At 36.2% G+C, this 13,920-nt stretch overlaps 1 protein-coding gene across 3 annotated transcripts in view; it reads left to right on the top strand.

Moving 5' to 3' along the window:
* LOC127966608 (bone morphogenetic protein 1-like) overlaps window positions 1-13,920 on the top strand; it is a 23,663-nt gene extending 9,743 nt beyond the window's left edge. For 2 of the 3 annotated variants that reach the window (XM_052567717.1, XM_052567715.1), the window contains 16 exons: window positions 805-983; window positions 1,154-1,259; window positions 3,266-3,390; window positions 3,757-3,872; window positions 4,579-4,681; window positions 4,887-5,006; window positions 5,086-5,231; window positions 7,479-7,674; window positions 7,752-7,877; window positions 10,105-10,268; window positions 10,369-10,549; window positions 10,877-11,002; window positions 11,668-11,795; window positions 11,912-12,125; window positions 12,205-12,455; window positions 12,551-13,920. In XM_052567717.1, coding sequence (XP_052423677.1) covers window positions 805-983; window positions 1,154-1,259; window positions 3,266-3,390; window positions 3,757-3,872; window positions 4,579-4,681; window positions 4,887-5,006; window positions 5,086-5,231; window positions 7,479-7,674; window positions 7,752-7,877; window positions 10,105-10,268; window positions 10,369-10,549; window positions 10,877-11,002; window positions 11,668-11,795; window positions 11,912-12,125; window positions 12,205-12,455; window positions 12,551-12,685 — 2,416 coding nt within the window. In that variant the 3' untranslated portion in view covers window positions 12,686-13,920. The remainder of the gene's footprint in view (window positions 1-804; window positions 984-1,153; window positions 1,260-3,265; window positions 3,391-3,756; window positions 3,873-4,578; window positions 4,682-4,886; window positions 5,007-5,085; window positions 5,232-7,478; window positions 7,675-7,751; window positions 7,878-10,104; window positions 10,269-10,368; window positions 10,550-10,876; window positions 11,003-11,667; window positions 11,796-11,911; window positions 12,126-12,204; window positions 12,456-12,550) is intronic. The other variant, XM_052567716.1, reaches the window with a different exon arrangement.

Genomic DNA, 13,920 nt, shown 5'->3' with positions numbered 1-13,920 from the left:
ATATATTTGAATTTATTTTAAAATGCAATTTATTCCTGTGATTAAAGCTGAATTTTCAGCACAATTACTCCAGTCTCCAGTATCGCATGATACTTTTAATACTGTATGCTGATTTGCTGCTCATGAAACATTTTTTATGTCATCAATATGGAAAACAGTTGTACTGCTTATTGTGATAAAAATTTTCAGGATTCTTAGATGAAAAAAAAAGGCTTAAAAACAGCATTTATTAGAAATAGAAATCTTCTGTATCTTTGTAAATCTTTTAATGTCTTTCCTGTTATTCTTGATCACTTGAATGATCAACCACTCAGAACATATTAGCAACCATTGCAACAATCTGGCACCCATACACAGCTCATTTAGCATGTAAGCACCATTCCAAAATGGCTTTATTGTAGTTTACTAGTATAATATTTAATGGAATTCATTTTTATCAACCAGTTTATCACCTAGTTTGAATGATTGACTGTGTGTGGCTGTTAGTAAAAAGATGGGCCTTGCTGAAGCCACGTCACTACACCACAGTTCCCAAAACAGTAGACCATGTGCCGTCTGTGACAAAAACATAAATTTCAGTCAACATGCAATTTTTTTTTATCAGTTTCATGTGTTTTTGCTCAATAAGAGTATATAAATATATGAAAATGACAATCTTAGTGACCTTAAACCATTCTGCAACAGTGAAGAAAGTAACTGTACAAATACAAACTCAACATTAATTTCACCATTTGTTAACAAAATGTTTCTGCAAAATAGGTCCAAAAGTGTTTTCTAACTCCTGGTTGGCTTCATTAAAAATAGGTGCTGCTCATTTGTCGGGCAGAGAGGTGGAGGTCCACAGGCTATATCTATCGGGAAGAACTGTGACAAGTTTGGCATCGTGGTGCATGAACTCGGGCATGTCATTGGATTCTGGCACGAGCACACACGACCCGACCGGGACGAGCATGTTGATATATTTAGAGAAAACATCCAGCCAGGTACAGTAACTATCAAAACCTCTACGACATACAACTGTAGAATGAGTTTTAATACTCCTGTATATAATTGCCAAAATCATTACTCTTATGCACTGTATTATATCTCAAACCCAGGATAATTCATAATTGTGTGAGATTCTGTGTGATGAAGCCTATGTTGCACTTTACAGGTCAGGAGTATAATTTCATAAAGATGGAGCCAGATGATGTGGATTCGCTTGGAGAGGTTTACGACTTCGACAGTATCATGCATTATGCCAGAAACACCTTTTCCAGGTTTGGATTCATAGGACTTTAATGTAACCTGCACACTGTAGTAGATACTGTTATATCAGAGATAGTATATAACATATACTGCAAATATTTGGTGTAGAAACTATTTTGACTCAGAAAATACTAGTAGCCCATGTATCTCAAATAAATATAAATAAATTACAACACTATATAAATTAAACACCTGAATACCACTTCAATCTGATAATGCAGCCTCCCATTGACACTCTGTATGTTGACTGAAAAATCAACCATTATTTATTCTCTGATGTAAACAAAAATAAAAATGCTAATATTAATTTCTACACTAATTGTAAAAGACACATTTTTGCATGTGTTATTGCCTTGTTTTTAAAACAAGCGTTGAGCTGATGGGACAGAGCAGGATTTGAGGACTCGGTGCTCTCCCAGACTGCTGACTAACCTGTTGTTAGTGGCTTGAGGATGGAGATCCAGCCAGCTGCTTTGACGGGGGCCTGTTGTTTAGGCCAAGCTAGGAAGGAATTCAGAAAGAGAGCCAATGCTGAAGTGCAGATAGACTTTTAGGTAGAGTGTCCTTTGGTCAGTTCTTTTGGGTCTCACAAAGCTGCTCTGAATTGACCAAACTCGCAAACAGTTTGGAAACAGTGAGGATAATGCTGATGTAGTCTAAACCAGAAAGAATTCAGGATGTTGTGGTCAGCTTCTGTAAAAAAAGTCACATTACTCTGTCCTTCTAAAAGTCTGTGTTCCCATGGCCATGAATTTTATTTCATTGTATTTTTGTTTAGTGTTACTCTTCTGTTTAATGTTAAAATGAGTTTGAACACAATATGGAGTATTTATTATTTTTTTATTAATAACTCAAACGTATTCAGAAAATATTCACTAGCAAACCAGTTTGATTTAAAATGATTAAAAAAATCCTTAATTGTGTCATGCACAGTCAGAAAAAAATATACAAAATTGAGATGGTACCCTTTCAAAAGGTTACCTTTGAAGTACCAATATGAACCTTTAAGGTACCATTTATATAAGGTACAAATATGTACCCTTTCACTTTTGTACCTTAGGGTAGCGCAACAGTGACAGCTTTGTATTCTTTTCTGAGTGTATGGAAATAGTTTTGATCAAAATTCTTGTGGTTAATGTCTTTTATATCTTCTAACAGCCGTAGTCAGAGTCTGAGAAAAACTTCACATCAATTAGTAGCACAAGCTTTTTGTCCTGGACAATTGCAGGGCCTGAGTGCCGTTGTTCTCTGGCATGCTGAGTGGGCTCCAGCGAGGCAATGCTTTAAACTCCTCTCTGACCGCTCTGCATCCACATGCTTCGCCATTCAGGATGCTATCTTCATGGGAACTAGACGAGAGAAAAGAGCAACCATTCTGTCCTCACAACAGCAGAGAGAAAGACTATAAGTAGTGGATAAGTGCCAATCAAACGCGATTCATATTTGAGTGGTGCATGTACAGTGGCCCCAAAATGTATTTGGACACACATCATGTTAACTCAAACTAAAACCATAAATCATTTTTGAAACTTGAATCAAAATAAACATTTATTAATAAAATAACATATTTGAAAATAATATTTTATTTCAGCGAGTTGTCAAAGCAACATTTTCAAGTGTAACTAAATCTAATTTAACCAAATAGTTTCAAAACTATCTTTAACTATACATTAAATACAGCTTAAATTAAAACAGAAAATGTAAACAATCTAAATTAAATTATAAACAAAAAACTAATATCATGCAAATTTGACTAAAATAAGACTATACCAAGGTCCCATTAAGGCAAGTCATATCATTCAGCATGATGCGCTGACTTTACCGATTAGGGATTGGCTCTTTTGCTCAGAAGGCGGGGCTTCATTCGATAGAGTGCCCATATTGGCCTTGACTATTCTCAAGACATCATAAGAATAAATGACTTTTTTAAATATTAAGAGAATACATTTTTATTGTAATGATATTTCACAATAATACTGCATAGTATTACTATTCTTTATTCTTTTGTGAAAAATAGGGGCATCTATCTTGATACCATGCTGCCAAAGTATGAAGTTGATAGAGTCCGACCTCCCATCGGGCAGAGGACAAGACTGAGCAAAGGGGACATTGCTCAAGCGAAGAAATTATATAAGTGTCCAAGTAAGTGGCCCTTACGTCAGGCAACTTTGTACTGTAACAGCTACTCTAGCGTCGCTGAACAACCATTTGAAGAAGCAGCCAGCTTTTTAGATTTCCTTCTGCTGTTGCTTCCATAGTTAGGAGTATTTTGACAGATACATTTGTGTCTGTGACATCAGTTGAATTATCCTCGTAAAGTGGGAGAACGAAACAGCTGTATTAATATCCCATCATAGAACATTTGTTTTTCCACTAATCTCCTTTGATCTCAGCTGGAATGATTTTCCACTTCAAAATAAAAGCGTGATCCCTAAAACTGACCTTAGCCTCTGGAAAACTCCTACTGTTATCATCTGTGAGTTTTTTCTCGATGTGGTTTGTGCGCAGGATGTGGCGAGAGTCTTCAGGACAGCACTGGAAACTTCTCCTCCCCTGGGTTCCCTAATGGATATGCTACAGATCTTCACTGTATATGGAGAATATCTGTCACGCCTGGGGAGAAGGTAGAAGACCTTTACACAGAATCCTATACATTAGCTGATATACAGAAACACAAATATGAGCTGGATGTTACATTACCCCAGTCAGTAAAATTGTATAATTTTATACCTGGTTTATTTTCTTTTGAACACGATCAGTTGAATTGAATTAAAACAAATAATAAATAAAAAAACATAACTTTTAGAAAGATTTCTGATGGATTGTGAGATACTGAAGACCAGGGCCGTGCACTAGAGCCACTGCTCCTCTGACCTCATTGGCTGAATATACTGTATTTTCTCACTCTTTGTATTTTTACATTATTATTGTAGAGGATTATCATGTATGGATAAAACGAATTAGGTAAAAATTTATCTAAAAGTAATCTGATTATATTACCTAAAATGTGTAATGGTATATGGATTATGTTACTGATTACGATTTTTGTCATGTAATTTGAAATCAATAATGGATTACAGTTTGTAAGAAATCTACCCAGCTCTGGCTGGGCCAAAATGTCTTTGCACGGCCCTGTTGAAGACTGGAGTTATAATGCTGAAAATTCAGCTTTGAATCACAGAAATAATAAAAAATTAAAATTTCAAAATATTTGAAAAAAAGAAAACTTTATTAAAATAAAATTTCACCATTTTTACTCTATTTTTGACTGAACCTTTTTTGACTTCCCACTTCTCATTCCTTTTGTCTGTGTTTCGTTTTCGTTGTTAGATCATTCTTAATTTTACTTCAATGGATCTGTACAGAAGTCACTTGTGCTGGTACGACCATGTGGAGATTCGGGATGGATACTGGAGAAATGCACCTTTGAAAGGTTCTCTTATTTATTATTAAGATCATTTGTGCATTTATTTGTCTTAAATGGCTTTTATTCATTTATTTTGAAAAAGGAAAAAAAATGCTTTGTTTTTTAATTACGAAATGAATGAAAAAAATGCAAATGTGTCACAGTAGATAACTGAATATTCCATCGACCCTGTCCGTGAACATCTTTGATCAGTTTGTTGCATTTGCTTCAGGCCGTTTTTGTGGAGACCAGCTCCCAGAGGCCATCGTGTCCAGTGACAGTCGACTGTGGATTGAATTCAGCAGCAGCAGCAGTAATTGGGTGGGGAAAGGCTTCTCTGCTGTCTATGAAGGTATAAGTCCACTGATCACCAGCTGAGAGGCTCATCTGTTCCTCTGTAATAATAAGTGATGTCCTGTCTATGGATTCAGCTATTTGCGGAGGTGAAGTGAAACGAGATAGTGGACAGATCGAGTCACCCAATTACCCTGATGATTATCGGCCTAATAAAGTGTGCACATGGAAGATCTTCGTACCCCAGGGGTTTCATGTGGGCCTCGTCTTCCAGTCGTTTGAGGTAGGGTGCATGAATCTTGTGTTCTTGTGTGTTCTTGTCATGTGATGTTCTACAGTATAACTAGCCTAAGACATCAGTGTATGAGAGCACAAAAATATACATTACAGTGTGGTCATTTGTACAACATTTGTGTCCCCATGATTGCTGTTGATATAATTGACAGAATACTGAACTTTTTAATTAAGCAAAATAAAATGAAAAAAATAAAATATGTCCTTTTTTACCACCATTTCACATAAATGGGTTATATTATATTATATTATACCATTCTGGTTACCAAGCTTGCATTTATTTGATCCAAAAATACAGCAAAAGTAGTAATATTGTGAAATATTTGTACTTTTTAAAATAACTGCTTTCTATTGGAGTATATTTTAAAATGTAATTTATTCCTGTGATCAAAGCTACATTTTCAGCATCATTACTCCAGTCACATGATCCTTCAGAAATCATTATATATTTTTAATTTGCTGTCAAAATTGTATTATTATTATTATTGTTGTTCCAGGTTTCTTTTATGGATAGAAAGTTCAGAAGGAAAGAATTTATCTGATACAAATATTAAATGTCTTTATCATCACTTTTGATCAATTTAATGCATCCTTGCTAAATAAATGTATTAATTTCTATAATTTCATACAAATATTATAATTTAAATATAAGCTATTGAAACCAAGCCTTTGAATGGTATAGTGTACTGTATAATGATATAAAAGCGTTTTATTTCAACTTTCTATTCATCAAGAATCCTGAAAAAATATACTTAACTGTTTTAAATATTGACAACAACAACTACAACAACAACAACAACAATGAATGTTTCTTTGAATTTGAAATTATTAATATAAAAGCAGTTTCTGCTACAATTTTTAGCCTTTTGTCACTTCTCTAAAAAAAGAAGTATACAGTGGAGATCAAAACTAGAGAACAACCTACAATTTACTAAAAAAGTTGATCCTATTGCAAAAGGATCCACAATGTATTTATTTATTTTTATTTTTTTTACATTTTGTTCACTCTCTGGAGCACCCATAGTTTTTTTCACCGAGTACCTGAAGATTTTTTCTTTGACTAAAATTGACTAAATCTTAAGGCCACTGTTATCTTAACAAGAGTAGAATTCCAGTTTTAATCATATTTCGTAAATTAATTGTATTCTGAAGCATAGTATAAAAAACTTAAATGAGATATTTGAAAAAAAAAAAAAAAGATACTTCCAAGTTATTGGTGTTGTTCTGGGACATAGTGCTAATTTCCTTAATTATATGAGAAACCCTATTTAACTGGCAGCATTCCTCCAATTTTTACTGAGATTGTAAGATGGTGGGCTGTTGTAAGGTGACTGAAACTCTGCGATAGGAGGTTGTCCACATGAAGGTAACAGAGATGCTCCTTTCAGCTACTGCATGAGAAATGTGTCTTTCCAAATCTGTGATTTCTTGAATATTGTGGGTTTACAATGACACTAATTCAAGTCCCCCAAAAAGGCTGGTCATCCATGTAAGACAAATGCACGAGAACACAGGATAATGTGGAGACTCTTAATAGGGAATCAGTTCAGCACTGCAGCTGGAATTGCTTGCCAGTTCAGCGCTGAACAGGGTAAGGTTCTGTCTCAGCACATTTAAGAGAAGTCGGACTGAAGGCACACTCTCTAGTGACCAAACCTCTCATCAACAAAGAGAATCAAGTCGGGCTAGAAGGTGGAAGAGGAAGTGTCATGGTTTGGGGGATGGTTTCTTCAGTAGAAGCGGGGTCTCTTATACAGATACATGGCAGAGTGAATACAAATGTTTATCAGAACCTCCTTCAGCAACATGTGGTCCCTTACAAGCATCAGCCTGCATGTTTCATGCAAGACAATGTTCCCTGTCACACTGCAAAAAGGATAAAACCATTCCTTGAAGCTTAGAACACTGAAATAATGAAATGGCTGTCCCAGAGACCTGAACTGAACTCATACTGAACATTTTTCTTTAATTTTGATCGCCTCTGTACATAGTTTTAAAAAGAGAACTTGGAAATTATATACTTTAAAAGAATATACTTAAGTGCAAATAATGTAGTTTCTGGATACTTTATTGGATACCTAATTGCTTGTTATTTATTGTGGCTTCAGCTACTTGTCATAGCATCACAAGTAATGACAGTGAAGCGTTCTTATGTTGTTTCTTAATGAGTTCTCATGCAGAGAGGTTCCACAAGTAACATTTCTATTATGATCATTTTCTCTGCTTTCACACTCAGATTGAGAAACATGACAACTGTGCATATGACTACCTGGAACTGCGAGATGGCGATTCCGAGAACAGCCCTCTCCTGGGCCGCTTCTGTGGCTACGAAAAGCCAGACGATATCAAGAGCAGCTCCAACCAGCTGTGGATGAAGTTTGTATCTGACAGTTCTGTGAACAAAGCTGGGTTTGCAGCTAATTTCTTCAAAGGTGACACTCCTGAATTATAGATTTACTGCTTTGCCTCCTCTGTGACCTTCTGAGCTTGAGTTTTGTTTGTATTGCAGAGATTGACGAATGCTCCAGGCCTGATAATGGTCACTGTGAGCAGCGCTGTGTCAACACCCTGGGCAGCTACCACTGCGGCTGCGACCCTGGATACGAGCTCACCCCGGACCGCCGCAGCTGTGCAGGTGATACCAAAATTGTAATAAAAGTTACAAAAGATATATATATTGTATATATATATATATATATATTGTATGTGTATATATATATATATTGTATGTGTGTGTGTATATATATATATATATATATATATATATATATATATATATATATATATATATATATATATATATATATATATATATATATATATATTGTATTTTATTTATTTATTTATTTATTTGACATATATACATTTCTCTATGTTTTTTTATAAGTTGGTTTAATACAGTTGCATATATTAATGCATATCTAAACTTTGTAATTTAATGAAAATATAACTATAGATTTATCATTAAAGTTTGTTCATACTTTATTAACTAATGTTAAATGAAGAAACTTTCATATGTAAAACGTGTCAGTGTCAGATTTCCACATCTAGAGGCCGCTCTCACACTGTATCCAGCATTGGATGCAACCCGAGAAAATCTATTGGCATGAATGGACTTCTACATATTATTGACATGGATATTATGCTACAAAGTTATCTTCATCCATTCAGATAATGAAAATGATTTCTCACCTTATAGGTAATATATGACAATATGACTCTTGATAGAGGGCAATATATGTCATATATTGAATTTCCTTATGGGTTTGTAAATTCTAAAGGAACAAACTGAGGAATCAGATCAGAAGCTGCATTTTAATATCCATAAACGATCAGGAAACCCAGATTGTGAAAGCGTAGTTATATTCCAGTTAAAAGGGAATTGCTGCGGTTTCATTCACTGTTCTCCAATCAGTCTTTGAGAGTTTTATGATTGGTAATGCAATTATCATTAAAAGAGTTTGTTAGAATTTGATTGCAGATTGTTTTTGTTTTTATTATTATTGTTTTGTAAATTTGAGAATGTGCGACTGGACTGAATTCACCTCGGTTTGTGCTACAGACACAGATAGTAAAAATGATGTTGCTTAAAGGAATCAAGGATTTAGGCCATTTTTATAAAGAATGTTTTATTTATTCATAATCAAGCACCAAGAACACAGCAACTGCTAAAAACACAGCTTAAAATAGTATAGGGCTATTCTTGGAATCTCCATCTCGCAGTTCCAGGTATTCATGCGCAAAGTTGTCATGTTTCTCAGTCTGAGTGTGAAAGCAGAAAAAAGGGTCATAATAGAAATGTTTTGGCACCTCTCTGTCCGAACAATAAATAAGAAACAACATAAGAATGCCTCACTGTCAGTACTGCTAATAAGCACTTGTGATGCCGTGACAAGAAGCTAAGCCACAATAAAAACATGTTTCCATCGTTACACTTTCAGATAAACATCATTTACAATTTTTATCTCCTAATCAGCCAATCACATGCCAGCAACTCAATGCATTTAGGTATCTAAATGCGGTGAAGATGACTTGCTAAAGTTTAATCCGAGCATCAGAATAGGGAAGAAAGGGGATTTAAGTGACTTTGAACACGGAATGGTTGTTGGTACCAGACGAGCTGGTCTGAGTATTTAAAAAACTGCTGATCTACTGGGATTTTCACACACAACCATCTCTAAGGTTTACAGAGAATGGTCAGAAAAATATCAAATATCCAGTGAGTGGTAGTTGTGTGGTCGAAACTGCCTTGTTGATATCAGAGGTCAGAGGAGAATGGGCAGACTGGTTAGAGATGATAGAAAGGCAACAGTAACTCAAATAACCACTCGTTACAACCAAGGTATGCAGAATACCATCTCTGAACACACAACACATCGAACCCTGAAGCAGATGGGCTGCAGCAGCAGAAGACCACACCAGGAGCCGCTCCTGTCAGCTAAGAACGAGAAACAGAGGGTAAAATTTGCACAGGCTCACCAAAATTGGACCAAAATTGGATGATAGAAGATTGGAAAAACGTTGCCTCGTCGGATGAGTCTCGATTTCTCTTGCAACATTCAGATGGTAGGGTCAGAATTTGGCGTAAAGAACATGAAAGCATGGATCCACCCTGCCTTGTCTTAACGGCAAACTTTTAGCTCTTTCTTTGTTTATGAATGGACAGCATTTCTGCATTACATGGAATTTGCCATTCAAAGCCATAAAGTGTTTACGATGCTTGTATTCAGTCTTCTTTAGATCTTAGAAGATTAAAAATTGTGTTGCTGAAAACTGAAAGATTTCTGTTATATGTTTCTCTTTGCTTGTTGGCTTGGCAGTCAAGACAGCAGCATAATAATGGCTCATCCATCTGATCCCAGCAGCTGCCTGCGGTGGATTCATCTCCAAACTCAATGGATCCTTCACTAGTCCAGGATGGCCGCAGGAATACCCCCCTAACAAGAACTGTGTGTGGCAGCTCATTGCTCCAGTGCAGTACCGCATCACTCTTCTTTTTGATGCTTTTGAGATCGAAGGGAACGACGTAAGCTGACTGCTGTAGACGGTGTGATTTGTAACAAGGATGCCAATACCAAATAATCTTTTGACCACAATGACGATGTAATGAGCTCCTCTGTTTGCAGGTTTGTAAATATGATTACCTTGAGGTACACAGCGGCCTCTCCACAGATGCAAAGCTTCATGGGAAATTCTGTGGCACAGAGAAACCAGAGGCGATCACGTCCCAACTCAACAGTATGCGCGTTGAGTTCAAATCAGACAACACCGTGTCCAAGAGAGGCTTCAAAGCTCAGTTCTTTTCTGGTGAGGATGAACTGTGATTGTCCTATGCAACTTGCCGATAATCAGCTAATGAACAATATTCAAATGTTTCAGACAGACTTGACTTTTTTTCTGACAGAATCATGGGTTCAATACAAATAAGTTCAGAAAGTATTGTCATTCTGTAAAATTACATTTACGGTAATTCACATACAGTGGAAGTCTGTGGGGATGTGCAGAACTGTCAAGGTTCCTTTTATAGCAAGCATGAATGTTGTAGACTCCTGTTTGACTGTTATATGTGCAATTGGGCATATTATGCCAATCAGCAGACTAAACAATAATGTACTTCCTCTTTTTCTCTGGCAGACATGGATGAGTGTTCTAGGGAGAATGGAGGGTGCCAGCACGAGTGTGTGAACACGTTCGGGAGCTACAGCTGTCAGTGTCGTGGCGGCTTTGTGTTGCATAGCAATAAACATGACTGCAAAGAAGGTTTGGCTTCACATCACATTACCAATCATTCCTGTATTTTTTAAAACATTTATCATGTGTGAAATAAACAGATTAGAATGGTAAGAAAACATTTATTTGGTAAATCTAAAACACATTGATTTTTTGTAAAGGCATTTATTTACATTTTAACACAATTTCAAAATTAAATACTTTAAGGTTCTATATTCTTTTCGAAGCCATGTAGACACTGATACAGATTTTTTTGCAAGTGCAGTTTGATTATTGCTCCAAGGCTGCCCTGCGTGCACAAAAACACTTGCTTTTTGTAAACTCTTTTAACCTGAATTTGAAAGGGATATTTTTACCCCAAAGTAAGTAAATGTCGCCGTTTGCCCTCCCTCATACTGTTCCAAATCCATAAAAACTTTGGTTAATCTTCAAATCACAAATAAATATATTTTTATTGAACTTTGAGAGGTGTCTGACCCTCAGTTGACCAGGTAAAGAGAAGGCTAAAAGATCCAAATAACCTTGGTCATGAATGCATTGTAAAAATGAATCCATATGAATCTCATGAAATATTTTAAACATTTTATGTGTTTTATTTAGATTTAGAATGATAGAAAATATTTGTGTTATGTCTTTAGATCAGTCCTAATTCTTGATTCCCAACAATCATTTATATCTTGGTTTTGTGCTTTTAGTGGGCTGTGATCAGGTCATTACCAGTGTTTCCGGTATCATCACAAGTCCAAACTGGCCAGATAAATACCCCAGCAAGAAGGCCTGCACATGGAACCTATCCACCACGCCAGGCCACCGCATTAAACTGGTAATTGCATCATTCAGCCAGACAAAACGAGTGGTTAAAGATAGAATATACACTGGTAATCAAAGGAATGGTTAAAACCATTCCACCAACTCAAATTGCATTCTCTCTATTCACAGGCTTTTGAGGAGATTGACATGGAGGCCAATGAAGAGTGTGCATATGACCACTTGGAGATATATGATGGGCCAAATGCCAGAGCAACCAGTTTTGGTCGCTTTTGTGGGAGTAAAAAGCCATCGCCTGTCATTTCCAGTGGCAATAGCATGTTCCTGCGGTTCTTCTCGGATAACTCAGTACAGAAGAGGGGTTTTAAGGCCTCTCATTCAGCAGGTATTTTTGTCTGTGTGGTCCTGAGGTTAGCCATAATGAACATTTGATTTCAGTTAATGAGAATCACTCTTTTTCTCAGAGTGTGGCGGCAGTCTGAAGGCAGAGACAAAGACCAAGGATCTGTATTCCCATGCACAGTTTGGTGACAACAACTATCCCGGAGCTTCAGACTGCCAGTGGGTGATCTCAGCGGAGAAGGGCTACGGGGTGGAGCTCATCTTCCACACCTTTGAGACTGAGGAGGAAGCTGACTGCGGCTATGATTACGTGGAGCTGTTTGATGGTGCTGATGTCAAAGCACCCAGGCTGGGACGTTACTGTGGGTCTGGGGTAAAGCAAAAACATAAGCATACATTATGCTTAAAAATGTCTATACATTTTACATTACAACAATTTATATGTCTCAATGATTTGATCATTCATAGCCGCCAGAGGAGATCTACTCAGCTGGTGATGCCATTGTCATCCAATTTCACTCAGATGACACCATCAACAAGAAAGGCTTCCATGTTCGGTACTCAAGCACCAAGTTCCAGGACACCTTGCACACTAGTAAGTGAGTTCATCATGACAGAAGCGCTCTGGAGAACATAGCTGATACCTCACGCACACCTGTGTTGGTGATGCCACCTGAGGCCACATGTTCCCTTCCCCCCAGACTACAAAGAAGACATAGTACCAAACCCCTTCGGAAGGCTGGTAACACAAGCTTGATGTAGGGATACGGCAACATAATTTATCCTGTCATACTTTAAAGGATCCAGTGAAAACTCTAAAGGAAATGAAACATCTGAGTGGCAGATATTATCAGTATGAAGAGCTTTATTGACTGTCAGTCTAGGAGGAAGGATAAATTAGATTCAATGTCCCTGATGCACTTTTGCCTCCTAGAGATCTCTTTAGTTCCTCAAAGGCTAGAATCTTAAATACTTTTAGATGATTCTTTTAATATAAAATTAACTAATGACATTCACAATCGTAATTCTTTATTGCCACACAATTAGTTGGCAGTATAACGTATAAAATATCATTCATTGATAATAACAACAAGTATTATGTATATTTTTAAAAGGAATTCTAGCAATACTTCACACATGAGAGTTGTACATGATTATTAAGATGACTAGACTTAAATTATATGATATTAAATTGTCCACCTGAAGCAATAAGCTGTCTGACAAAAATATTAATGGGACTAATAAACATATGAGATGACATTTATTTTATTGTTCTTTGAATGTGTATAAAATGAGCTAAGATTGAGATGTTTGTGAAAATGACATGTTTGTAATGATTAGTTTATGGTAGTCCGGAATGTGTAGTAGTGTGCCAACCTGGCTAACAACAAATTAGTTTTTTTTATCTTTTATGATTTATTAATGTTTTTGTTTCCTAGCTTGATAAGGTTGGTCTGTTGGCTGTTTTAAAGGGATTTTGGACACATTTAAACTTATCAGCATAACTATATTAGACACGTAAAATCTTAAAATGGCTTTGAATCCTCTCTTAAAACTCTTTTTTTTAAGTTTTCTTTTATATACAGGTGCATCTAAAAAATTATATAGTGTAAAGAATATCATGAAAAATTATTTTTTTTGCAACATTTCAAAAAGTGAAACTTTCATATACAATAATAGGGAAGACTGCTGACTTGGCAATGGTCCAGAAGACAAACATTAATTGACACCCTCCACATGATGGTAAGTCACAGAAGGTCATTACAGAAAGGGTGGCTGTTCACAGAGTGCTGTATCAAAGCATAAGAAAAACAATAATAAAAAGAACCTGACTGTTA

The sequence above is a fragment of the Carassius gibelio genome, chromosome B10, assembly GCF_023724105.1.
Source record: "Carassius gibelio isolate Cgi1373 ecotype wild population from Czech Republic chromosome B10, carGib1.2-hapl.c, whole genome shotgun sequence".
Taxonomy (NCBI): domain Eukaryota; kingdom Metazoa; phylum Chordata; class Actinopteri; order Cypriniformes; family Cyprinidae; genus Carassius; species Carassius gibelio.
Note: the sequence above shows the minus strand (reverse complement) of the source record. Positions and strands in the feature narration are given on the sequence as shown.